We start from the raw sequence: 27,086 nt of genomic DNA, 5'->3' as shown, positions 1-27,086 counted from the left end.
GTGGATGGATGGGTGGGTGGTTGGGTGTGGGTGTGTGTGCATCTGAGCGAGGGGGTGATATAGACCTCAGCCTAAGAGAAAAGAGCAGCTTGTTTGTCAATTAAAAGACGTGATAAAGCATGAAATGGGCTGCCAACGCCACTCGGGACGAGGGAGTGAGAGAGAGAGGGAAGAAGAGTGTGTGTTTGCATATATCTTGGCATGCACTTTGTGTGTGTGTGTGTTGGGGGAGGTCTGTCACTCTCCTCTATGGAGATTAATTAGCAGGGGCTGTCTAATGAAAAGGCAGCATCGTTAGCGCTAGGGTAGCTCGGTGGGAGAGGCGGAGGGAGGAGGAGGAGGACGACAGAGAAGTTCCAGGGGAGACGCTGGCAGAGAGGACGGGAGCTAAGTTTCATTTTTGCTCGCGTGGTGGCAGGGGATGCTGTATGTTTTACAGTAGAGCTTCGCTTTGAACCACAGAGGAGAAGAAGATGCTGATGAAAGAGAAAGATTCCTCGGTTGTCTCGCAAGATGATGAAACCACCTTTTTTGTGTGTTTCCGTGTGTGTGTGAGTGTGAGTGAGTGTGCGTGAGAGAGACGGTGTGCTTTAACGGGTGGAGGATTGTGACCCAGGTCTAATTGAAGTATTTAAGCCATTTAAGCACTGGGAACAGAAGGTCGTTACAGATCCAAACTGGCATGGGGGTTAGGGGCCCGCACAGACATGAACACACACACACACACACACACACACACTCACACACAAACACACTAACACACATGCATACACAGGGCTCCTTCTGTTTAAGACAGCCTCATTTTATTCATGATGCTGCTTATGACCCTGAACTCCCCAATGTGAGAAGGTGTGTGTCTGTGTGTGTGCGTGTGTGTGTATTTGTGCATATGTGTGTGTATGAGTATGTGTGTGTTTGCTTTGGGAGATGTGACTCTGTCACCTTCCGCTGGGCTCAGCCAGGTGTGAAAAGGCATTCTGTCAGACCTCCCTGCTACTGGGTCCATTTATCCTTCGTGTGTGTGTGTGTGTGTGTGTGTGTGTGTGTGTGTGTGTGTGTGTGTGTGTGTGTGTGTGTGTGCGTGTGCGCGTGCGCTTGTGTGCGTGCTGGGTCCGTTTATCTTCTCTGAGTGTATGTGTTGTCTGCCTGCACCTGGCCCTCGACTAACAAACTCCTCCAAACCACACAGTATAGACCACAAAGCCCTCGGGTATTTACTGTGAAAGTAAGATACTGACACACATGGACACACCAAACACACACACACACACACACACTTCTACAAATATATATAAAGGGGTAAATGGAGTAAGAAGCTATCCACAACATTTTCATCATGCCTGTGTCATATGGTTTGGAAGGCATTTTTACACAACAGTGATATTTACACAGAAAGACGTTCTTCAAAGAACAGGTTCACTTCAACAACTCTTTCTCAGTCCGTCTTTCTCTTTCACTCATCCACACACCCACACCCACAGACACCCTGGTTTTACTTCTTTCTTTTGCACACAACTTCACAGCGTGGGGTCGCTCCTTTTCCTTTAGAGACCACATCTGCCCACCTCCTTCCATCTTTGTGTGTGTTCTTGTTTCTCACTATGTAATATGTATTGTCACTGAAATGTCACTGGAAAAATACCCCAAAATACTCAGATCATCAGTATGGTGTGTGCATTCTAGCTGGGGATTTCTGTGTGGTTTTTTTGGGGCTGTGTGTGTATGTGTGTGTGTGTGTTTTGATGAACATGTGCCAACATCGACTTGTTTCTGTTAGAGCTTTCCTTCACTTCCCAGAATGCCTGTAAACTACAAAGAACAGGTGTGAAATCACTACTTCAGTCTGAGGTGGGTGTATGCTTGAGTTAGACGTGTAGTATTGCTCTGATCTCACCTTCCACACATTACATGGCATCACGCCTCCTCTGTGTTGCTCACAGAGATTGCAGAGATAAGGGCTTTGACTTAGTGTTGGGTTGAGTGCTGAAAGCCTGTACTCAAGTAAAAGTACAATTACTCCCATAAAAAATGACTCTAGTGAAAATTACCATCTGAGAAACCTTCTCTAGTAAAAGAAAAAAAAAATCTGTGGTTAGTAAATTACTCAAAGTACGAGCTACTTTCAATTTTAACATTGTTTAGGGTGTGCAGGCCGGTGGAAAATAATGGAAAATAGCACTTGTGGGTAAAACTCATGAGAGTTAGATGAACACTGTTGGCTTTACATTAGGGTAACTTTATGAATTATGCCAATTTTAAAGGCCAAAGAACCTCTTGCTACAAGATAAGTTAATATCATTATCATAGTATCAAAGACTAATGTTACTCATGAAACATTAACAGAGCTAACATTAGCTAGCTAACTGCAGTTTCACCCACAGTATGTGTAACTTACTTCAGTGTGCTTTTAAAAGCGGAGAGCTCAGTGTTCTTTTGGGAGGCACAGCAAGCACTTGCGTCACCATGCAACTTTTATCTTTTTTACTTCTTTATCTTTTTTCATATAAAATGTGCAGCCAGATGTGGTCAGGGATTGTCGCTGGAAGCGGCCTCTTGTTCTGGCTTTTGCTCTGTCATCATCGCATCGTGGTCAGAAGACAGGTGCTGCTTCTTTTTCTTCCAGGCAGCTGCAAACTTGGCCTCTGCAGTCGCAGTGCTCCTCACATGCTCTGCCCCCCCTGCACTCAGTCCCCACATTTAGAGTAGAAAAATAGCAAATGCAGCAAAATAAACAGTAGATTGTTGGCTCAAAATTTACTAAGAAGTAGAAATGTAGTCTTTAAAAGGAACATGGAAAGTAGTTGTTCCTTAAAAAACGCACTTTTTTTACTGCCCACCTCTGTGAGTGACCGATGCCATAATGCTGCATTAGTTGCTGGTGTTTCAGACAGCTGAAGGTGCGTCTCTTCTCAAACACTATTGGACCGTTGAAAATGTGTAAGTGATGCCATATTTAAGCCAGTCAATAACAGGAGTGTATAAAATACACCAAAGAGATGAACTGACAATGAAATGAAGCACAGGGCCACATCTAACAATTATTCTCATTATTGTTGAATCGTTTAGGATTTTTTTTTTTTTTGCTAATCAATTAATCGATTCGCCTACAAAATGTCATCCAAAGAACACCCAAAGTGACCCAAATTGTGTCATCCAGCCAAACAACCATTCAACATAAAATTGTGCAAATTGTGAGGCTGAAAGCAGAAGTGAATTCATTGATACGTGTTTTTTGACACGTGATTCTGTGATCATTTTCAGTTTGGGCCTCACGCTGTTTATGAACTCAACAGTGTTGTTGTTTTTTGGGAGAGATTTTGGATGAAGGATGAAGAGGAAAAACACACCAACACAGGAAAGAGAACGAAGATGAAGCTGGGGTCCAAAGGTTGAGGACAGAGAGCGAGGAAACAAGATAAGAATGGAGGAGTACAGTAAAGGGGCGAATGGATGGATGGAGAACCATCAGGAAGGGCAGGAGAGGCAGTGCAGGCTGAACGACCTGCTGTCCGTACACAGGCTGCATTAATGCATGTAAAGATCATGCATAAATACGTGCATTTATGCATACAACACACAGAGTGACTTTTTCCTCATGTTACTGTTTCCAGGACCTTGCAGTGTTGAGTTAAGACCAGAGCGCCACCCTATGGCTGCTGCAGGAAGTGCAGCAGGCTCTCTCTTAAACAAGCAAGGATATTTGAAGTGATAATTTTCCTCCTTTTCAATTTTTAAAACCGAATGTGGGTCAAGTCCTCATTAATAATTAACTTCCATGTGCCTTTTTGACACGTTTTTGCCAGCTGTATGTGGTGTATCGGAGCGGGAAGAGACTGTGTGACATTAGGTTCAACATGATTCACTTACGCAGGAGAAACCTATGGACCAGACACGGTTAGACGAAGCCAGAGATAGCAGGAGAGGGGGAGCGGTGTGTTGTTGTGAGAGATTCAGAAGGAGGAGAGAGAGAGAGAGAGAGAGAAACAAGGAGGGGTGAGGGCATGAAAAAGGGTGGAAGACACAGGAGAGAGCGAGCAGAGCGAGTGAATGTGAGCACACAGCAACTGATTGGTACAGGTATATCGGTGTGTGAGCATTGATTGGCCTCTCTTTAGATAGTAGTGGTGACACCTGTATGTGTGTTTATTGATCGCTACCTCTGCCCACGGTGATGTGTGTGTGTGTGTGTGTGTGTGTGTGTGTGTGTGTGTGTGTGTGTGTGTGTGTGTGTGTGTGTGTGTGTGTGTATATCGAGCGGATTCTCTCCTCACGGTGGTATCAGTGTGTGTGTATCGATCTTTTCCACAGGGACAGGTGTGTGTCTGTTTCTGTGTGTGTGTGTGTGTGTGTGTGTCTGTCTGTCTGTCTGTCTGTCTGGCTCCTGGGGGACCTATGAAAAAACCGTCAGTGACCTTTTTGTTCAACACAGAAATTAAGCCGTTTCCTTAAACTCCATTTGGGGTCCCTCTTTCTCACCTGACTGCCCTTTTTTCTCCCTTTTCTTTTAGTATGTTGTACCGTTTCATGCCTTTTTTGTCTCACTGTCTTTCTCCAGAAGGTTCTTTGCTGTATGCTCAATTCACACATGCCTTTGTCAGCCCAAGGTTAGAACTTTTGGCCCCTTAAAATCCCCTTCTTTTCAGAAATGAAAATACATTTCCATTTCTTTAGAAAAAAAAAAAATAAGAATGGCTCTTTAACAAAGCTGAGTTTGTCCATGTCAAATTAAAGCTTATGTGCTTCAAAATATTAAAATATTTAGTCTGTATAATTCAAATGGCTCATTTCTTCCACTTTTGTTGGTTGAAATAAATAATAATTCATAGCTATGGCTCTTGCAATAAAACTTAAATGAAGACCTAAGAGTCTAAAACCTTTGCAATGTCAGTGTCGTGTGCAACCTTAACATACTGCACTTGTCCTCTGGTGGAGAATGAAACTTGAAAATAGGCTTGAACACACTTATGCAAACCTTTTGTCTGATAGTACATTTATCTTTACTTCCTTTTTATTTCACTTTAACGGAACAGATGCTCACCTAGACCTCGTCTGCAGGATGTTTATCACTGTTACATTGAAGTTGTTCTTTACTGTCCCTTAAAGGTTAAATTTCAGTTCTTTTAATTATATCCTGAAATGCATATCAGATGTTCACAGCGCTCAAATTCATATGTTTTGCTTCCTTTATGCATCCGGCCCACTAGTGTAAGTACTTTAATAATTTAATATAACACATGTTTTTGTTTCCTGTCAATAGATACAGTGTGAAACATTGTCCCATAATACAGTAAATATTTGTCTAAGGGCAAAAATAACTCCAGCTGCTCTGTACTCCCATGTGATTAAAGAAATAGAACAACCACTTTCTAATTTCTAGACAATTTGTGACTCAAATGCATCACATGTAAAACACAGCTTCAGTCTATTCAAAACATGTAATCGCTTGTCTTCAGATCATTTCTCCGTTAATTCAAATGTGAAGAATGTCCTCAGTTCGCCTCAGACACCATGCTCTGAAACGGGGAAGTGTTTTTGTGTTGTGCCTTAAAATGATTACTGTTCAGGTCTTTGATTGGCAGGACAAACGTAGCTACAAAGAAAGTAGCTTTAAGTTCATTTCTGGTGTCTTACAATTGTGATATAATTGGCTGTCTTTCCTAAGCTGAAGCTGAAAATGCTTGTCCTCCCCAGTGACCCAATCAGGTCCCTCAGCGCAAAGCATGTTCTCTGAATATGTTTGAAAAAATGTTTTTCTCCCTACAGTCTTACATTAGACACAATCAGAGAGTTTCTTTAAAACTGTTTTGGTGTCAACACAACTTGGTAATTGTGACAGAGTGCATCTGTTGTGACCTCAACTGGTCTCACTTCAGCACTTAAAATCGGCCGCGGCTCTTTTTCAGCACGCTGTGTTAGACTGCCCTCCAGTGGTTAAACAGAGAAGTGCATCTCATCGCACGTGAACTGCACATCTGCAGGATGCTTGTTTCACACTGGAAAGGGAGAGTTCTTGTTTTTTGTGTGTGTTGATTTAAAGACATTTTATCCCTCTGTCCCTCTTCAGAAAAACACCAGTGGAATAATTTAGTGACCGATTAAAGTGTCTTTAGTTCTACATGGACTTGACAGCGTTTCATCCACAAGTCACCCTCCGTAGGTAAAAACCTGTCATGACCATGAAGAATACAATTTTATACATTAGTCGTTAATACACAACAAAAGCCAATAGAAACACCTTTATAAAAGCAGAGGTGAATATGTAACTTTGCTGTCACAAATGTGCACATACGCATTGGTGAAGGAGAGAAATACAGACATTTGGAAGCAATCTGTGGTGATTGATTAACGTGTTGAGACCCACACTTATACGAGTGAAGGTTTATCGTTCACATCTCCACCCCCTTTTCTTTCCTGACAGATCACGACAGAATAATTAAACCTCACAAATAAGCCTTAATTGTAACGTTGCTCTTAACTCTTCTGTTCTGTCTGTTGAAGTTGAAATCACAGGTGTAAGTTTTGACCTTTATTCCACTTCTTGCTCTGTCCTTCCCTCTGTCTGGCTGACCTCTTTTTATTCCTTCCTATTAAAAGAATGTGCTCAATTCAAACAGCGCTCTGTAAGAATCCTTTAAATCCACATCTATTCAGCGAGCTGTTTTTGCTGTCTCATCATTGTACTGCACAGACTCTCACCTCTGCCATGTCAAAAGGCCCTCAACGCTTTATTCCCCTTCAGACTGAGACACTGACAGCGCAGGAGGGAGCGGAGGGCGCGTTTGTGAAAAGGAAATGGCTTTTGTATGTTTTCAGTCTGCTTCTATTAACAATTAGCAGCCATAAGGGCAAAGAAAGTGAAGTCCTGCAGGTTCGGGGCGTTCAGGTGATGAAGGAGGAGTGCAGTGCGCAGTATGACAGTCGATATTTTTGTAGTTCAAAAACACGTTCGGTTCAGTTCGTTCTTTAATGTCCCACATGGGAAATTTGGCTCGCAGCGTTTCAAAAATAGACAGAGACAACACTTTTCAAGCAGAAATGCCAAAACGTTTGCTGTTTCCAGCTTCTTACCAGCTTATTTTCTGTTTTTCTCTGTTTTATATCACTGTAAACTAACATATCTAGTTTCTGACATGTTAATCGGATAAAACGAGCAATTCGAAGGCGTTGTGCTGTGCTCTTTGACATTGCAATGGACATTTTTCACAATTTTCTTGACATTTAATTGACAAAACAATTTGCAGACTATTTTCCTATTAAATCAGCGATGAAAATAATTATTAGTTTCATCCCTCTAACAAGTCATCACTAGTTAATAAGCAAAAGAGTAAAAGTATTTAAGAAGAAAAGAAGTAATACACTTGTCAAACCTTTTCATATAGTTAACTGTATTTGCTCGGGAAGGCTGGAACATTTCATTGGGAGTTTATTCTCTGGTACAGGTGTCTTCACATATACCACTGAATGTACATGCAAAACCATAGGAATGTACGCACAAGTGCACACATACGCTCACACACTCAGTCACACATACAGGTGCGCTGTTATCAGAGGTCTTGCAGGCTTTGCAGGTCTTTGTGCCTTTCTGCTTAGCTGGATGGTGTCGATTTGTGTGTTCGTGTGTGTGTGTTTGTGCATGCGTGTGTTTGTCTGGAAGTGTGTGTTTGTGTGTGATTTGTTGGCTGAGATGTAAAATAAGGGTTTAACATCCTGACCAGGGCATAAGAGGTTGAGTCCATCTGAATATACTGTATCTAAATCCCTGTCTCTCATGTGCATATGTGTTGTCTCTGTGTAATTGCTGGGACTAAAGTGAATGATATATTTCCATAAACATGACCTCACACTGGCAACAATAGAAAAAAAGCCTCTGACTGCTGAGAATAGAAATCGACTAACTTAGAGCTAGATTTGAATAGATTAGCTTGTATCCTCTGTTCCGCCCTGCACGGTGTGACCAGATTACCTCCAGTCGCTGCCCCAAAAAGCGGGAGGAGGGGCGTTTCCTCCAGAGGTGGCAACCCACTGCCGTTCACCCCTTCATCACATTATCATGACATTCCAGGAGCGTTTTCTCTCTCTAAAGAGAAAATCAGGACTCTCAGTGATTGCGCTCAGACTGATTGACTGACGGGAGGAGATAGGAAGAGCCGCTGGGAATTACACTGAGTGCGGGTCCTCGCAGGGCGCGGGGTTACGGCTTCGGTCTGCGTCTTTGTCAACTGGCAGACACAAAGGGGGCAGGAATCACATCTGGTTATTTGGAGACCCCCTCCCGCCTCCCCTCCACCACCTCCTCCTCCTCCTCCTCCTCCTCCTCCTCCATAGCATAGCCGCCCAAACTGCGCACATGCACACCTCCACCTTAAACGGTCTCCTGAGAGCGATCGATTTTCTGGAGTGGGAGTAAACACTATAATTGAATTCTTTACAATTTTGGAAAATTGCATCATTAAAATTCCCACATGAGAATAAGTTTGTTAACATTTCTGTCGTAATTTTTTCTGCGTTCTCCTTGAAAAGACGTTCACCTTAAAGCCATTTACCAACTGTCTAATTAACCCCCCTGTTAGCCTAATATGTACATACTGGCATGTTGCACACACACGCACCACAAGGGCCTGTTTGTTTTGGTATGAGCCCAGCAGTCTTGTGTTGTGTTGTGAGGCTGTTTTCTATGATAAAGCATGCCGAGTTGGTCCCCTGTGGGTCCAGTAACATATGCAAACCTCTCCCCATTGCTGCAATAACATATGCAAAACAGCGCCACTGGCCCCGGCCTTCACGCTCCCACCACCCGTTACTGTTCAGATCCAACCCCCTCATACACACACACACACACACACATACACACACAAGCCTGTTTGCTTCTCGGATTGTGTTTGATAACTCTTTGTGTGTGTGTGTTCCTTCAGATTGCGGTGTGTAACAGTCTGAGCTTTGTGTTGGCCAAAGGATTATCACGGCTTTGCCACCAGCAGCTAAGGCAAGGAGCAGAGGAGAGCAGGGCTTAGAGAGACACAGTGTATGTGTTGGGACAACTATGGGAAAACATGGTTGCGTGTGTGTGTGTGTGTGTGTGTGTGAGAGAGAGAGAGAGACAGAGAGAGAGAGAGCGCTCATGTGTCTGTGTGTGCATGCATGAGAGGCCACGGATGGCTGGTTGTCTGTGTCCACGCAGCGAAACACCCTCCTATACACACACTCACTCACACATCCTAAAGCGTCAGCCCTCTTCCAGCTTCAGTCCTCTTTTTGTCTGAGTGGCAAAGTGTCTCTGACCAGCTCCAGAAGCTCTTCATGTCATATCAGCAGGAAGTGGATCAGACTCGGATCTCTCCTGCCATCTGTGCACTCGAGAGGACCGTTAGTCACACACAGAGAGAAGGTGTTAATGCATTACATTTGGTGCAAACATCCACTTGGACTCAAGGATGACACATTTTTGACCATAACTTATGAATCACGTGCTAATTCTGACAAACTTTTACATAAATGACTCATATGATAAAATGATGAAGTGATGACATTTTATATCTAAGGAGTCAAAGGTCATACACATCATAATGTATCTTCTGAAGAGGTGTGTGAAGCATCCACGTTTTACAGTTTGTAGTTTCTTTGCAGCAACACTGAGTCAGTGTAGTCCATCACAAGCTCATTGGTTTTGCTGACATTGAGTTTCCAGTGATTGTCATTGTACCGTGTGATGAAACTCTCTGTCAGTCCTCTGTACTCTGAAAAAGTAGTCTCTAAGTGAAGACAGCATATTTCTCAATGGAAATTATTTACTGGAATCACACATGTCAATATAGCAATAATTTCCATTCCACCAAAAAAATACACCTGATACCTTTTATTATCAAAGTCGTCACCATACATATTATGAGTCTGGACAGACATGGACATAAACTGCAATTTGACCTGTTTACAGAGACACAGCCGAGACAGTGATTTTCTGTGGACCTCAGGAAGAGTAGCTGCGGTGTTGGTACCCGCTAATAAAACAACAGAAACATTGCTGGTTATTGTGTTTTCGCTGTGAGATTTCAGTCGGGAAAACAAACCATCGCCAAGCCGAACCAATCAGATGGTGTGATGACTTTTAAAGGGGCAATCAAATCACAACTAACTGCTCAACTGAATGTTCAGATTTGCTATAGAAACACCAATGCACTGAGTTTGGAAAGTTGTTATTGTAGTTTGCAGTTTAGTTACTCTATCCACTGAGAACCTCATGGAAGCCAAACCAATCAGCAGGTCATTCAATGATGACGTGACTCGTTAACTCTGTCAACAACTATTGAAACCGAGCGCTGTAAACATGGAGTGAAGTAATGCATGACTTTGCGGTGGCAGAACCTGTTTATCTTACGTGTAATCAGGAACTGAAGTAGTTGCCATGTTTATCCAGTTTGTAAATCAGGATCAGTCAGGGGCAGAAACAGTTTGTGCTGTTGTCTGACCCAAACAAATAGAGTCATCACATTTCTGAGTGGACCAGAATTATTGGATTTGTTTCCATCATGATCACAAAATATTACCTCTGGCTTTGGCGGTTTGGTGCGGAATCAAGGCTAAACCTCAAATTCATGGCCAAGATGAAGCGTATTTTCAAAACTATCTCAAAATATGCCCGTGCCAAATTGACTTTCACTGCACAGCCAGGCTCTCTAGGACTCCTCTGCAAACCCCTGAGAAAGAAAGAGAAAGACACCAAACTGATATGATCCCTCAGGCCTTCACCCCTTTAGCAATTTAGATGCCCCTGATAGGAAGCGGCGGATGAAAACAGAGAGAGGGATGAAGGTTCATCCAGTTAATTAATATTGTATGAGGCAGACAACTGCTCACACGCATACAGACGCACATTCACACCAGGTTTTCAGACAACTATCACAGGTTGATGGGAGAAGAGGAGGAGATTTCACCCCCTCCTCCCCTCCCTCTCGTGCTTTCATTCATTCTGGCTATGTGCTGGATCAGAGTGTGTGGAGATAACACAAGCCCAAGGTCAGGGAGGGAGAGACAGAGGGAGTCCTACAGCCAATTTACATGAAAGATGAATGGGAAGAGGGGCAGGAAGGGTGGAGGTCGGGGGGGGGGGGCTTGAGACGGGGACTGTGATCTCCTTAGGGTGCGCATTTGTGTGTGTGTGTGCGTGTGCGTGTGTGCTTGCAAGAGGTCTGTGATCTCCTGGCCTTTGTGATGGAGATGGGCCCGGCCGGCCTGACCCGATAATGACGCGACGCTCTAATAGCATTCATCCTTTCTGCCGCAAAACTACTCAAGCGGAAAAGAGAGAGAGAGGGGGAAAAACAAGTGTGAGGGGTAGATGTGGGGATGGAGGGGTGTGTACGGAGGAGAGAGGGAGGCAGGAGGATGGGAGAGGAGAAGAAAAGGAGAGGTTAGCTAAGCTATGTTTGAGAAATGACGTGGGGCACAAATCATTTGTAATCTCACAATCAGGGTTGAGAGAGGAAGGAGGGGGAGCCTTAGATGAGTGTGAAGGTGTGTGTGGAAGCTCTGTGTGTGTGTGTGTGTATGTGTTTTGGTGAATGGCATTAAGTGTGTGTGAGAGTGTATGTGTGTAACATTAGCAGTAAATGCACTGTGCCTGTGTCTCCTCTCTCTCTTTATCAGTGTATATTTGCTGTGGGCGCTGGAGCATGGAAGGCTTTCAGAACACTGGCCCATGGGGGACGGGACCCTGTGTTCAACACACACACACACACACACACACACACACACACACACAAACACAAACACACACACACACACACACACACAGACGGTTACTTATCATACAGGGTCATTACAGGCCTCTAACTATAGCTTTGGTAATCACTGGTTTATATCAGTGCCCATATTCACTGTACAATACGCAGCAGCTCGTATCAATAGAGAGCATGGGAATGATGACAGAAGAGGAAGACTGGCAGACAAATGGAAGGATAAACCACCACATTATTCATAGAGATAAATTGTTTTTTGTAATTAAAAACCTTGGTGTTCTCTGTCTGTATTTAGACTAAGACGGGGACTCCTGTCAAGCAGCCGGGTGAAGACCATGGACGAACCCCCGCCTACTGCTACAACTGCTCCGGGAAAGGACACTTTGGCCATGTGAGTCTGGATTTTATCTATGTCTGTTAAGTATTACATGTTGGTATATCCACTTGCTGTTTTTTGGTCTCTAAGCTAAAGCCCAGAATGATTATCATTTTCCTTTACACCTGTCAGCCAAGTGCAATGAGGTGAGCACCTTAACTCCTGATGTAACTGTTTCCAAACCCGGCGTCCTGATGGTCTTCGGGTTTAAAATGCTGATCATGTCAGCGCCCAGTACCCGCTTTGAGTTCTCTCTCTCCTCAGCTCTTGTCTCCTCTCTACCACCCGCTATCAAAATCAAAGCAAATATGCCCAAAAATATTCAAAACATTGTTTTCCAGGTAAAGGTAGTGTCATCGGCGTTGTTGTCACACGCTCTACACACTTAATGCAGGGATTGATTTTTGCTCGAAAAACACCTGTTTGAAACATTCCACAGGTAAACAGGTTCATTGGTAACAGGTGATAGTATCATGATTGGGTATGAAAGGGGCATCCTGGAAAGGCTCAGTCACCCACAAGCAAGGATGGAGCCAGGTTCAACACTTTGTGAACACATGATTGTATAAAGGATGCTACTACACAGGCTCAGGAACACTTCGTGAAGCTGTTGTGGGTAAACATGGTTTGTTTGCAAATGATTGCATTCTGTTTTTATTTATGTTCTACACAACATCCCAACTTGTGTGGAATCGGGTTTGTATGATGCCACTGATCATTGATCTTCTTTCCTCTGTGTACGTGATTTTTGTTTGTGTGTGTGTGTGTGTGTGTGTGTGTGTGTGTGTGTGTGTGTGTGTGTGTGTGTGTGTGTGTGTGTGTGTGATGCATTCGTGTGTTTCCCTCAGGCGTGTACACGGCAGAGGATGTTCAATGGGACGTATCCCACCACCCCGTTCATCAACCACTACGACTCTGTGGAGGACATCAAGCGCAGACAGCACAGGATAAAACTGAAGGTTAAAGGTGAGTCACACACTGAGACACATGCAGACAACCATCTGCTCTTCTCTCTTATGACTGCAGTCATCACTTCTCTCTTAGCTGTGGCCTTCTACCACTATACAAAGCTGATGTGTTTGTTCAGGGCAGTTTACAACACATTAATGTAAATACTACGTTACAAGTGAAACTGCAACATTTATTTATTATCAATAAAATGCCCTAAAGTATCAAAAGTAAAAGTATTTGTTCTGCAGCGTTTGCTGTTTAGCTGTTTGAGGTGGAGCTAGTTTTACCTCTTTATATGCTTTAGGTATTTCAGTACAGTGGTTCCCAACCTGAGCATCGAGCCCCTCCTGAAACAAACAAAAGAAACAAATGGAAGTGTACGAAGCAGATATACGAAGCAGAGAGCAGGCATTTCAACAAAGAAATGAAACCTTTGTTCACCAGGAGTATGGTTGACACTCCTGTGGTGTTATTGTGTTTGATGAAGCTATTTGCAGAGATGTATCAGAAGAAGTTTTTGTCTAACCTGACTTTACCTCTTGTTGCTCACTGTGCTGTGGTAACATCCCTGCATGAGAGCAAAAGATCACATGAGTCACTTAAACTCTTTTTTTTTGCATATTCCACAGAACTGAAGAAAAATGGCTTTTTACCTGCCGGTTCTCAGACCCCCCTCACCCCCGGACCACCAAAGAAGAAACAGAAAGTCAGCCATCACAAAAACAACTACCAGCCTAACCGTACACCTCACCAAAGCTCTAACAACCACAAGCCCAGCCCAAGCCACATTTTCTTTAACGACGGCTATGACTTTGGGGCCCCGGCACCTAAAACGAACAAGAACAATAAATACAAACAACAGGAAAGCACCAGCAACGTGAAGGGTTGGAAACCCAAAAGACCAGTGCCCACCTCAAGAGACCCACCACCTAAACTCATTTTGGATGAAGCAGATGACTTTCCCAGAGGCGGAGTCAAAGGGGAGAACATGGAGACGACGAAGAAGAGGAGGAAGAGGAAAACGAAGCAGGTTCCTTCAGTGCCACCGGAACGTCACAGATACAGCAGACCGGATCATCGCTGCTGGACTGTGAGTGGAGAGATGCAGGAGTCGCAGACAAAGCTGGAGAAGGCAAAGAGGAAGAAGAAGAATCGAGGCCAGAGGATTGCTAACAAATACCGTGATGCACAGATGTACCCAATGGACGAGAACCTGTTCATCATCAAACAAAGGAAACGCCGCAGATAACATCAGTTTGTGTGAGGTGTCAGGATCTGTCAGGGCTCTGATCTCTGAACAGAAACTATAGTACAATCATGACATTTAATGATGTTTAATGACATGTCAGAAATCTTGTAGACTCAAAACAGTTGGAAGTCTCCAGTGCTGCTTCAAGGAATCATAGGCCTTTTTCACAGAGGACGTTTTGACCATGACCTGCACCTGTAGGGAACGGGGTTTATGACCTATGCTGTACCCAGCCACCAGGGGGCGATAAGAAGAATTTGGCTTCACTCATGGGGAGCTGTCATGTCATCCATCTTTACATATACAGTCAGCGGTTTTGACATGTCACAGTAGGAAGGGTGAAAATAATAAAATGAAGGACTGTTGAATCTAGCTGCTTAAGTTTCAGGGTCCTGCTGGTGTTCACGCTAGCTCGGTGTCTCATTGTCAAGGCTTACTGGGACACTTGAGGATAGGTTCACAATTGTTCATGTCTGCCTTCAAACAGTAGGCTATAGGAAGATTGGAACATGGATCATTCCTCCTGTTTATCGTGGACATGCAGAGATCAGTTCTTAATGCACTTTCAGTGTTAATGATGGGGGACAGCATTCAGTCTGTGTATGAGGCTTCGGCTTTTTGTTACGGTCCTTCCACTGCAGCACAACAGGGAAACAAAAGGAGGGACTTTTGTGGTAAAAAGACAGTAACTCTCTAACTCAGACTCCTGAGGCCTCATATTAACTTCGGATAAACTTCTGAATACATTTTTGCACATCTGTTTTATTGTTCATATGGGCACCTGACTCCTGTTTTAAGATGGACTAGTTCCGCCTGTGCTTTTCCCTCTGTGACAAGTCAAATGTTTGCTGTGAAAAATGTTTGATGCTGCAATCTGGGCTGCTTTTTCAGGTTAACCCTGTGGTCAGTGTGATAATTACATCCCAGACTCAAGCTGTAGTATCACTTCAAGGTGTTTTCACATTGAAGTTGCTGTTATTATAACTTGAGATGGACAGTACAAATAATCTGGGTGTTTCAACCTACAGTGTTTCTCAGTAAATAGTTGAAATGGGACGATTAATGTCAGTGCTATTGAACTGAATTGCTTTATTGAATTAAAACCAGACTCTGCTCTTTGAAGAACAGGAAGATCACTTCTTAGTGCCTCTGCTCTGAACACAGTTTCAAAGTTGTCGCTGCTTTTTGCAGTTAGAATCAAAGGATGGAGAGTTTTTAAGAAACTCTTGGAAATGGTCCTTTTTTCACTTAAAACTGAAGGGATGCCTTTTTTCTATAACACTCATGACTTTGTAAATCATCAAGATGTATGAACATACTGGAAATCTATTTCACATGTTTGATGTAAATCTACAGATGGTCCCCTCACCAGCTCTTCTGTGATCTGGATAGAACACACTAACATTCAGCCCTGACAGTATTAACTCTTAACCATTTCCTATTTAAATGCAGTTGTACATGGTCTTATTTCTCATGGTTATAACATGATGAAACCCTAATAACACAACATGAAAGACGGTTCCTTGATAGGATGAATACTGGTTACCATAAGTCTCTGGGCCTGTGTCTGCTTCATCCAGCACCTGTTCACACTGGTTTATTCAGTGACTTTAAGCAGTTCCATAGTCATTTGTGTAATTTCAGACTGCAAAGATGATTCATTAAAATTATTTGGTTCCAGTTCCCAAATGTCTTTATTTCCTCCAGATGACCATAAACTATGGGAATATCAGTCATCTTGTAAGTGTGTCATCCACAAAGATCTGGCAGTATTATTGACAATCACTGCTTTCACTCTAATTAGAGCTGAGAAAAAAAGGTGGTGATTCTATCACAAGGGAGCTACACTGTTGATATACATAACCTCATTAATATGTGAATTGACTGAAATTGTACCAAGCAAGATGCAGAAAATCTGAATGCAGAAAATTGGGGACTGCTTGGACTGTCCCTGGCTGATAAGTGGTTCCTTCATCTGTGTTCATCTGTGCACATAAACATATGACAATGGGCAATGAGTATATTATAAAAACACTGAACATGCATTAGGGTGACAACACAGCTAACTATATGTTGACTTATTCTCTGTTACATACTTTCCACTGCCTAAAACTTTTGTCACTTAGAAGTACTCATATTTTACCCAAGTAAATGTATACAAGCAAAAGTCCTACATCCAAAACTTTACCTATGTAAAAGTACAATAGCATTATCAGCAACATTTAATAAATTTATTTATTTTTCTTTTAAAAATTCAAATAGTACAACCCCTTTTCCAGGGTAATACTATGATATAATAATGGAACATTGTTACTGATGCATTGCAGTAAGAAGAATTTTTGAAGGTGCAGCTGCCAAGTATACTTTTGAGGAGTAAAAACTTTTACAATTTATTTCATAAAATGACATAATCTAAAATAGTTACTACAAACTACTGCAATGTTTAACTCTGAAATGTCATCGAAGTATTAAGTAGCATAAAAAGTACAGTAAAAGCACCTCCACTCTCCCAGTTGCCTTTGCCACTTGTTGAAACGGTCAGTGGAGTGGTCACTTGGTAATTACCGCTTTTGCGGAGATCCGTGAAGGCAACACGTGAAACACTCGTGACGCATTACGTCGCTCCGCCTCGCGTCGTGGACAGCCACTTGGTCGCATACAGCGTTGCATTTTCTGTGTCGTGCCGGACAAGACTTCCGGGTGAGCGTACTCAGCTGGTCTGACCATAGTTATTGAGCCGAACAGTGTTTTGACTCGGGTAAAGAAGGGAAATGGAAAACGGGTTGTCCTCAACTGGTGACGCCAAGCTGGACCAGGCTATCAGGCAATGGCTGCAGTATGACAAGGTAAGGTGACAGCTAGCAAGCTAATAGCTTACTGTGGCTGTCCTGCAGCTTGTCAGCCAAATGTTACTCCCCGTTATTGAAGTGACTCAGTTTCAAATCAAACCATGACTTCCAGGGATTATTAAGATGCCATGCGAATATCACAGTAGGTAGCAATGATGTAGGCTTGTTTTTAACAGTACGGCGACGAGGAAGGATAGTTGGTAATAGTTAAGTTACTGTTACTGATGTGGCGTCAGATGCTGTGTACGTGAAATGGTATAACTACAGAACTTTTTTTGGTCTGTGTTATTGTTTTAGGTTACAGCACTGTCATTTCTCAATATTTAAAATGATCGCATCCTGGAATGGACTATGTAATATGATGGTAATATAGAGAGTGCATAATAGGCCCCTTTCCAATCCAATAATTAATGTGAATTAGTTTTTAGCTTAGCCTAGAAAGTCTTTTAGTCAGTATGCATATGCAGAGAATAAAGTCTCTAATAATACAAGATAATGAATGAATGTATAATTGCTTTAAAATGGTGCAGCTCTTCATGGAAAGTTGCCTTTAGTTATTTCCAAATTACACAGATATTTCCTGGAAACTACCTGGGAAAATGTTTTCAAATAAATGAATAATTATGTGGTTAGCATGGAGGAAAGTCCTAATACTTTGTACTTCAAATACATGAATCAAATATGAAAGCTTCATGCCACATCCCCTCTCCCTCCCCACTGTCCTCATCAAAAGGACAAATGACTTCCTCCATGCAGCCTGATACACTGGTCATGAGTATTTGGAGAAGGCTCGGGTCACACACGATTTTAAAGAGCACGGACACAGATGTGCATTCATGCTATGTTCATCCGGCTGTCTGACCAACACAGAGTCATTCATGGCTTAAAGAGACGTGGGACGTCGCGAATCAGGTCACACTGGAAAAGGACCCTAGCTTATTAGTCTTACAATAATTGAATTAGTGCAGCTTGCTCAGCGGTGCATTGGAATTGGAAGCATAAGGAGCCAATTGCTGTATTTATATTTGCCATTTGTAACCAGATTAATTCTTTATTGAAGCTTTACTTAATAAATGGACACTTAATTCTTCACATAATCTGAATTTGAGCAGAAGAACCTGATCAGTGAGTCGACTGACAGAGAATTAAGTGCAGACTATTTTAATTTCATTTACTCAAGGACGACGGGTTTAAGTAAACATTTCTGTAAGTGTGTCACTACTAACCAGCCAGCTGATTATTTTTAGCTGCAGTCGTTGGTGGACAATTTAAAACATCTTAACATCTTGCAGTTTTTACTGTTTTCTTATGATTTATTTACCAACAAGTCATCAGTAAAACAGCTGGCACATTAACCATTAGCTGCACCTAGTTTTTAGAGCACCTGCATCACAAGGAACCAAAACAAACCAATCCACAAAAATTAGACAAAAACTGGCTTTTTTTAAGACATAAACTAAACAAAATTATACTGACTTTTCTCATCAGGTCTCAGCTGTAAACTGCAGTGTTTTTCTTCCCCAGAATCCCAAGACCATGTCAATGGTGCAGGAGCTGGTGAAAGAAGGAGCAGTGGAGGCTCTGAAGAAATGTTTCTCCTCCAGGATGGAGTTTGGTACAGCAGGTCTGAGAGCAGCCATGGGCCCCGGCGTATCCTGTATGAATGACCTCACTATCATCCAGACCACACAGGTTGGTTAATGGATAAACTGCAACCGCACATTAAGCATCAAGTCTCATGCAAAGCCAGACATACTCATTATTGATTCTGCTGTTTGAGCAGTCAAGATCCTCCTGGTCGACTGCACAGCTCACGTGCCACCATCTTGTTACCCATCATTGAAGGGAAGCTCGCGCAGCTGCTTTCCTCACAGCGTCCTCTTGCTGCTCTCCACTGCACGTTAAATGCTTCCTTTTCCCCAACTTTTTTTCTTATTTCACCAAATCTTTTTCCCCTGACAGGGTTTCTGTCGCTATCTGGAGGAGAGTTTTGGGAACCTTAAGGAGCGAGGGGTTGTGATTGGTTACGACGCCCGGGCCCACGCCGCCAGCGGGGGCGGCAGCAAGCGCTTCGCCAGCCTGGCTGCAGCTGTGTTCATAAGCCGAGGGGTGCCTGTCCACCTCTTCTCTGACATCACCCCGACACCCTTCGTGGTAATCACTTGAACCTCTGTAACGTCCTCGTTTGGATGTTTTGGGCGTTTTTTTTGAGACATTGCAGTCACGGTCACACATAATATAATACCTTAAAACATATCATTTACTTATCATCTTACTATTTTACATTTTGGAGTGTATATTTTGAGGAAATGATCAGGTCAGTTTGTCTGTCGGAGCAGTGGGACAGTTTACAGAAGCTAAAGGGCAAATTCCATTCAAAAAACACACTTCCCCTTCGTATCCCACCGGTTGCATAACACACATATAATTTACCAGATTATACTGCCTTTGAAACTTATGAAGGGGCACCATTCACAAGACTGCGTTAAGCCTAAAATCATACAAAATATTCTTATTGCAGCTCAGACAAACATTTTCTCTTGACAGCAAGTACTTAGTGATACATTCTGCCCATTTTTTATGTATGACTGTCGTTATAAACACAGAATGACCCTCAGACGCACAGCTGCAAACTGAAACATCCAGTCTGAGGACAGGCAGGGTGACAGTTAGCCTCTTTCATCATTCTCACTTTACATTGCTCATTTTGTTTGTGTAATATCGGAAACCCTGAGTATGAAGCTTCATTTTGGTCTTTTTTTCACTGACAGATACCGTACACAGTTTGTAAATCAGTTTCTACTTCATGTTGGCTCATAGACCAAAAAGATCTACATACATAAACAGTAGATATTTTTCAGCAGCTCCACTTGATTACTAGAAATCAGCCTCCGTTTCAAGAGCAAAACCAGATTGAACTGTTTGGCTCTTGCTATAAAGCAAATGACAGCTGTGATGTTGTTCCTCAAGGACTGATTATTTACATTTGTCGGCATGTTGTGTTTCTTTATCACATCGTGTGCTTGAAATATGGTGTTTATTATACGTGGTCGAGTGTGATCTTTAAGTGTGCTGGAAAAATGACATATTTCTCTCCTTTTCCCTGCAGCCTTTCACCGTTTCCCAACTGGGTCTGTGTGCTGGTATCATGGTGACTGCCTCCCACAACCCAAAACAGGACAATGGCTACAAGGTAACTCCTTTTATTTACTTACTTACTTTCATATTTGTTTGTTTGTTTGTAATGTGATTCATATTTGACATTTTAAACTGACAGTGCTCCACAGCCTGACCCACTGATCGTCTTGTTATCAGTCGGTTGATAAATCGATAGTTGATCAACAGAAAAGTAATCACCAAGTACATTGAAAACGGATTCATTTTTGATTGAGACATTTTCCAGGCAAAAATTCCAAACTTTTTGCTTCCGGCTTCTCAAATCTGAGAGTTTTCCTGGTTTTCTTTGATCAATAAATTGAAAAACAATGAGCAGATTAGTCGGTACAGACAACAGTAGTTAGTCACAGCCCTAAGTCGTTGTTCTATCTGCTGTCTGCTTTGTCTGTGTCGCAGGTGTACTGGGAGAACGGAGCCCAGATTGTGTCTCCTCATGACAAAGGTATCTCCAAGGCCATAGAGGAGAACCTGGAGCCCTGGCCGGAGTCCTGGAACACAGAGGAGGCCCTGAAGAGCCCCCTGCTCAAAGACCCCTACCAGGACATCCACACACAATACTTCAAAGCCATCCAGAAACACTGTCATCACAGGTGCTCCGGAGATAACTACTTGTTGAGCAGCATATACCATTTAAAATGCCTGCATGCATGCGTGAGATGCCATCGTAGGCTATACTAGGACACACACGCACACACACGTGAAAACTCAAAGAACAAAAATGTTTTGACTCGAGCTTTTTTCACCACAGGGACATAAACAAGAGTTCAGAGGTGAAAATCGTGCATACATCTGTGCACGGCGTGGGCCACGCGTTTGTCCAGTCGGCTTTCAAGGCCTTTGACCTTCACCCTCCGTATGCTGTAGAGGAGCAGAAAGATCCAGACCCCGAGTTCCCCACCGTCAAATATCCCAATCCTGAGGAGGGAGAGGGAGTCCTGGTATGTTCTGAACAGTCACATCACATGCAGCCGTGACTGTATAGACACTGTGTTTTGGTTGAAGGTGTAATGTATGTATGTGTGTGTGTGTGTGTTTTGCAGACACTGTCGTTTGCACTGGCAGACAGGGAGGGGGCCACTGTTGTGTTGGCGAACGACCCTGATGCTGACCGCCTGGCTGTTGCTGAGAAGCAGCAGAGGTCTGTGTTTGTGTGTATAACGGTTGTGGTTTTGATGTTGCATGAGGAATACAGTGTTAATTCCCTTTAACGTGTTGACACTGTTGAACTGAAAATTAGCCAGCGCTTATGTGCCGTGTCACGTCATGCTGCAACCAGAGTGCAAGAATCTGACACGCTCGTGGCAAAGAGTTTTTAGATTTGGGAAATGTCGTAAATGTCTGTCTGAGTTGATGAGGCTTGTTTACGGAAAGTTGGGTAGGGAGAATAAATTGGAGTCAGGGCAGCAGCCAGGAATTTAGAAATACTGAGTTCAAACCTCCTCCAATGAAACCATCTCTTTACAAACTAACCACCAAAGAAAAAATGTTTAAATATTAATTTTCCACATTTATTTCCATCTAACTGTTCAGTTGTATGTTCTGTGAGTCTCCCACATCATCAGTGTCTAAATGCTGTTAAAGCCTTTTCCCACAGTGCCAAGAATACACAGTAATTTGAAATTTAATTTAAAATAATCAACTAATTTAACTTTAAATTAAAAATCTCCTTTTTATTGAAGTTGGATTTGATTTTGATTTAGCCAGAAACAGACATGTTGTACATATGTTGAGTCCAAAAATATCCGAATCTTCCTTAACACTTGGAGAACCAGTAAAAAACTTAGCGACAGCCCTGATTAGAACATATTATGATGCCGGTGGAAAAGCTTTGAACTTCACAGACTGGTAAGGTTATGTTTGTTTGCATGGCTGCACTTCCGTAACCTCTCTCTCTGTGTGTATGCGTGCGTGTCAGTGGTCAGTGGCGAGTGTTCAGCGGTAATGAGTTGGGAGCGCTGCTTGGCTGGTGGATGTTCCGCTGCTGGAACCAGCAAAACTCCGACGCTGCGGCTGTGAAAGGCCTCTACATGCTGTCGAGCACCGTCTCATCCAAGATACTGCGCGCCATCGCTCTCAAGGAAGGTTTCCACTTTGAGGTAACACAGTCTGACAGTCACGTACAAGACTGTAATTTGTTGCTAATGTGAAACTTGGAAGCAGCAAAGCACAAAACACAAAACATACAAAATGAGCAACATTAAAACTCACATGTGCATGATCGGCGGCTGAATATATCAGGCTCACTGTGCTCTTTTTTCTCTTTTTTTAATGATTTTTTTGTTTGTTTTGTTTTTTAAAGAAGCAGATATAAACTGATCAGAAATGATTTCCTCCTGGATTTTACGTCCTCGTGCATCAGAACGTTGTCTGCTACGACGACAATTTGCGATAAAGGCTCGTAAAACGCTTTCAGTAATTTTAATTTAAAGGTCCAGTGTGTAGCATTTATGGGGATTTGTTGGCAGAAATGTGCTATAATATAATCACCTGAAAATGAGAGTAGTTTTTTCATTACCTGAGAATGAACCCTTTATATCTACAGAAGGAGCAGGTTGTCTGCCTTTTGCAACGCCATGTTTCTAAATCCTGCACACTGGACCTTTTAAAGAACGTGTGGCGAGAACATGGCTAATGGGTATCAGTGATCATTTAAGAGCATTTGATTATGGAGAAGATGTTTCTGGAATTAACATGTCAAACCACACTTCACCATTACTGTCACCACTGTTTGAACAGGAAACGCTAACGGGGTTCAAATGGATGGGAAACAGAGCCAAAGACCTTCTGGACCAGGGCAAGACTGTTCTGTTTGCCTTTGAAGAGGCCATTGGTATGTACACATTCACATAGACACAACTTAAATTAATGAGTGTCTGCTGGCATAATTATAGGAATACAGTCCTCATTAATTCTATGTGGCATCACATTAGGAGAGTTTCTTCTCGTAATGATCTCCACGATGTCACGAGCTGAGTTAATTTCATCAGACTGATCTGAGCTACATTTATCTGGGATCAGCTGAAGGCCAAGGACAACTCACTGTTAGACTGGTAACAGAATCCTTTTGCCAGCTCTTCTTCAGAAGCTTCCTTTGTGGCCCCCTTCAGCAGCCTCACGATGCATGTCGCAGCAAATGTCAACTGAAGTATATTTACACTGGTGTCCTAACCATGTTGCACTCGCTGTTACTTATTAAATGAATGCACCAATCATTAAAATCAGAGAAGACATGCAAATGTCAGACATGTCAACTGAGGACTTTGGTCTCAGTTATTGGAACTTTTCACCAGGCACTTGGTTAAAGGTCGTTTGGGGTTAATATGACAGATGTTCACACACACATGCATTCATCATCACAAAGTTTGGAACGTTCTCATTTAACATGATTATGCTGCTATAATTAGAATCACATGCCTTTGCACATACTGTTGGTAAAAGAAGCAAGTGACTGCAGCAGCTGGAATTTACACATACCGTGAATTAACTGAGCATGCGTGTGCGTGTGTGTTGCAGGGTATATGTGTAGTCCCTCTGTATTGGACAAAGATGGAGTGAGTGCTGCAGCCATAGCAGGAGAGATGATTTCCTATCTGGACATGAAAAAAACGAGCCTTTCTCAACAGCTCACTGCTGTCTACGAGGAGTAAGACACTCGTATACACATTATACTGATCCGGCTTTGATTTCTGTTCTTTCTAAACTGCAGACTCTAACTCTGTCTCTCTCTGTCTCTCTCTACTCCCCACTGGCAGGTATGGGTACCACATCAGCAAGAACTCCTATTTCATCTGCCATGATCAGAACGTGATCCGCAGCCTGTTCGAGCGCCTGCGCAACTACAGTGGCCAGAAGGACTCATATCCCACTGAATGTGGTCGCTTCTCCATCTCTGCTATACGAGACTTGACCACCGGCTACGACAGCAACCAGCCCGATAACAAGGCTGTAAGTGCACACATGGACGCATGTGAATCCACTCAGAGCATGACAAACCTCCGGCATGTCTGGCCATGTTGTGCTTTGACCTGTATTTTTTACAAAGGTTTATTTACAGCAAGAGTGTTGTCTGATAGATATAACCATGAAATAACTGACTGCAGAAATAACTGTAGATAAAAGTTAAAGTTGTAGCTATAACATGCTGGGAGTGTAAAAGTAAGTTGGTACAATTGTTTTTCTTTTGGTGGCAGCATCACGTTCACAAATGATCGTAGCTTGCAAATTGCAGATAAATCTGTGACACCTACAGGGCGGACACGTGCATAATTTGGTGAAACGGTCCCTGGGTTTGCACTGCGAGTTCCTTGTTATCACGATTTCATCTTTCCCACGCTTCTGTTCTATTTTAAATCTGCTTTAATCGATGTTTTTCTTATGACTATGCAGAAAAATGACAGCATGAAAGGGGTCACTCGTTGTGATGAATGTTGAGAGAACTACTCTGAATCTGAAGCTCCCCTCTGCTTTATGGAGATTTATAGTCATTTTCAGCTCATCATTTCGCTGTCCGGCCACTAAACTTTAATGTGCTGCCTCACTCTTAGCGTTCTCATAGTGTCCTTTTCAGCTGCAGAAAGCAGTTTTTTTCAGAAAACACGCTCTGAAATGATGGACAGATGGACAGAAACAAAACTCCAAATGAATGATAATGTTCCTCTACATATGCTGGAAGTCAAAATACGCAACTGTTTTGCCAACAAAGTTATCATATCAGCTTAAACTGTGCTGATGTGTCAATATTGTGTTAACAGCTTGTTTCTTCTGCTCACAAGTGGCCCAGATAAGTCAGTTATTGCAGGTTTAAACCTGACCTGTAGGTGTTTTTAAGGTTAATTAAGAGCTCTAAAACGATCCTGAGGGATTTGGAAAACGTTCAGTAACCCACATTTCTAGCTTCACTTTGCTGTTGCTTGTTGCTAAAGAGCAGCTCCTGCTGCAGTTTGAGAGCTTGTGTTGTTTGCAAATGTATGTGTATATGGAGAAGATTGTTTCTGAGCCGTTTAGTTGACCGTCCAAACGAAGGTTCCTTTTAGATTTTGTTTTTCCACCACATCGCCAGTCACTCCTTCCTCTTGTGTCCCAGGTTCTTCCCACTTCCAGTTCCAGTCAGATGATCACCTTCACCTTCTCCAACGGGGGTGTGGCCACCATGAGGACCAGTGGCACTGAACCAAAAATCAAATACTACACTGAACTCTGTGCTGCTCCTGGTAACAGGTGGGTCACTGTAGACACCAGGCCAGCACGTGAGAAATGGCCTCAGGGCTGCAACTAATGATTGTTTTAATCATCAATTAATCATTTATGCTATAAAAAGTTAGAAAGGAAGACTGCAATTTCCTTAAAACCAAATTAGTGGCTTTACATTTCTTGTTTAGTCAAACAAATTGTGCAAAGCCCAAAGCTATTCAATTTACAATGACATGAAAACAGGGAAAAACAGCATATTCCCTCCTTTAAGGAGCTGGAGCAAAGAATTGTCACATTCTTGCTTGAAAAATGACTTAAATGATTAACAGATTATCAAAATATCTTCCTGTCATATGAAAAAAATGGCAACTCCAGTTATGTGAACAGTTACTTCATTGTGTCATTTTTTGTTGTCCCCTCCAACTCTCTGGGTCTCTAACAGTGATGTGACGCAGCTGAAGAAGGAACTGGATGACTTGGTTGATGCCATTGTTGAAAACTTCTTCGAGCCAGACAAGAACAAGTTGCAGCTCAAGGCGGAGTAGCTCTGATAAGACATACTGTACAATCACATACGGGACCAGCTGTGACTAATATCACTGACCAGCCTTTCACAGAATGTCTTAATTACCCCAGCAGGAAATCTTGATTTAATACAGGCTTCATTTTGATTTACAAGTAATATAATGTCAACTTCACCATGTTATTTTTTGCCAGTTGAACCAGAGATACTGTAACCTATTAATGAATCGGTCTTTATTTTAATAATCTGCAGGGTTAATGGCAACATCAAACCCTGTTGACTTTGTTTAGCCACTCATCTGTTTGTGGGATGAGACTGTGGATTCAGATCCAGTTTTCCACCCAGCAGTCACCATATATCACAGCTACATGTCTTGGATTCAGTTTACCTCTGTAGATTATAAACCAAAACTGTAAAATGTTCACCATCCTACAGCCAGAGTCATTCCGTTTGACTGCTCCTTACATTGCTGTATATTGACCTGTAACAATTATGCATTCCACACTGCTTCAGCATCAACTGCAAGGCTGCTAACGTGAAGAGTTACAGGGGCGCGTTAATGGGAACTGCTGAAACTGACTGACTAGCTTCACTGGGTGCTGTAGACTGCTGTTGAACTTTGAATGTGGGATATCTTAGTTAATAATAAGGTGTAACATAGAAAGTGACTGTTGAATATATTCAGCAATTTCTGATGTGAACAGCCTGTGAAATGGTTAAGTCTAAAAGCTTAGAGCGCCCCCAAGTGGAGATTTTTTTTTCTTCAAACGCACCAACTGCTCATTACTTGATGTGAATAGTTGTTACAACTAGTTGTTACTCTCGACACCAAAAATACAACTCAAACCATTTCACCTCCCAATTTAAGAGATCTTCACTGTCTACTGAAGAAATGTCTAATTAGCAGCTCACCTTTCCTTGTGCGCCTCGTGTTCCAGAATACTGTGCTGAAAATACAATTTCACTCAATAAATAATGGTTACGAACAGTGCACGTGCAGACAAATGTACATGGATAAAGCACACACACGCGCCCCTGC

At 42.6% G+C, this 27,086-nt stretch overlaps 2 protein-coding genes across 3 annotated transcripts in view; both read left to right on the top strand.

Moving 5' to 3' along the window:
- Window positions 1-15,991, top strand: part of zcchc7 (zinc finger, CCHC domain containing 7) — a 51,619-nt gene extending 35,628 nt beyond the window's left edge. For both annotated transcript variants that reach the window (XM_076729662.1, XM_076729663.1), the window contains exons 8-10: window positions 12,028-12,123; window positions 12,957-13,074; window positions 13,689-15,991. In XM_076729662.1, the coding sequence (XP_076585777.1) occupies window positions 12,028-12,123; window positions 12,957-13,074; window positions 13,689-14,308 (834 nt within the window). In that variant the 3' untranslated portion in view covers window positions 14,309-15,991. The remainder of the gene's footprint in view (window positions 1-12,027; window positions 12,124-12,956; window positions 13,075-13,688) is intronic.
- A 943-nt stretch (window positions 15,992-16,934) lies between these two features.
- Window positions 16,935-27,039, top strand: pgm2 (phosphoglucomutase 2). The gene is made up of 13 exons (XM_076728224.1): window positions 16,935-17,154; window positions 18,682-18,849; window positions 19,120-19,311; window positions 20,267-20,350; window positions 20,731-20,924; window positions 21,083-21,272; window positions 21,375-21,472; window positions 22,250-22,430; window positions 23,071-23,164; window positions 23,848-23,977; window positions 24,087-24,279; window positions 25,418-25,551; window positions 25,967-27,039. The coding sequence occupies exons 1-13, from the start codon at window positions 17,080-17,082 to the stop codon at window positions 26,067-26,069; spliced, it is 1,836 nt and encodes a 611-aa protein (XP_076584339.1). The 5' UTR covers window positions 16,935-17,079; the 3' UTR covers window positions 26,070-27,039.
- Window positions 27,040-27,086: the final 47 nt, after the last annotated feature.

The sequence above is a fragment of the Chaetodon auriga genome, chromosome 4 (assembly GCF_051107435.1).
Source record: "Chaetodon auriga isolate fChaAug3 chromosome 4, fChaAug3.hap1, whole genome shotgun sequence".
NCBI classification, from domain to species: Eukaryota; Metazoa; Chordata; class Actinopteri; order Chaetodontiformes; family Chaetodontidae; genus Chaetodon; species Chaetodon auriga.
Note: the sequence above shows the minus strand (reverse complement) of the source record. Positions and strands in the feature narration are given on the sequence as shown.

Excerpts from the sequence above, each read along its gene's own strand:
- pgm2 (XM_076728224.1), top strand. The coding sequence starts at position 17,080 with ATGGAAAACGGGTTGTCCTCAACTGGTGACGCCAAGCTGGACCAGGCT. Across the intron at positions 18,850-19,119 it reads CTATCATCCAGACCACACAG|GGTTTCTGTCGCTATCTGGA; the intron begins GTTGGTTAATGG and ends TTCCCCTGACAG. Across the intron at positions 22,431-23,070 it reads AGGAAGGTTTCCACTTTGAG|GAAACGCTAACGGGGTTCAA; the intron begins GTAACACAGTCT and ends CTGTTTGAACAG.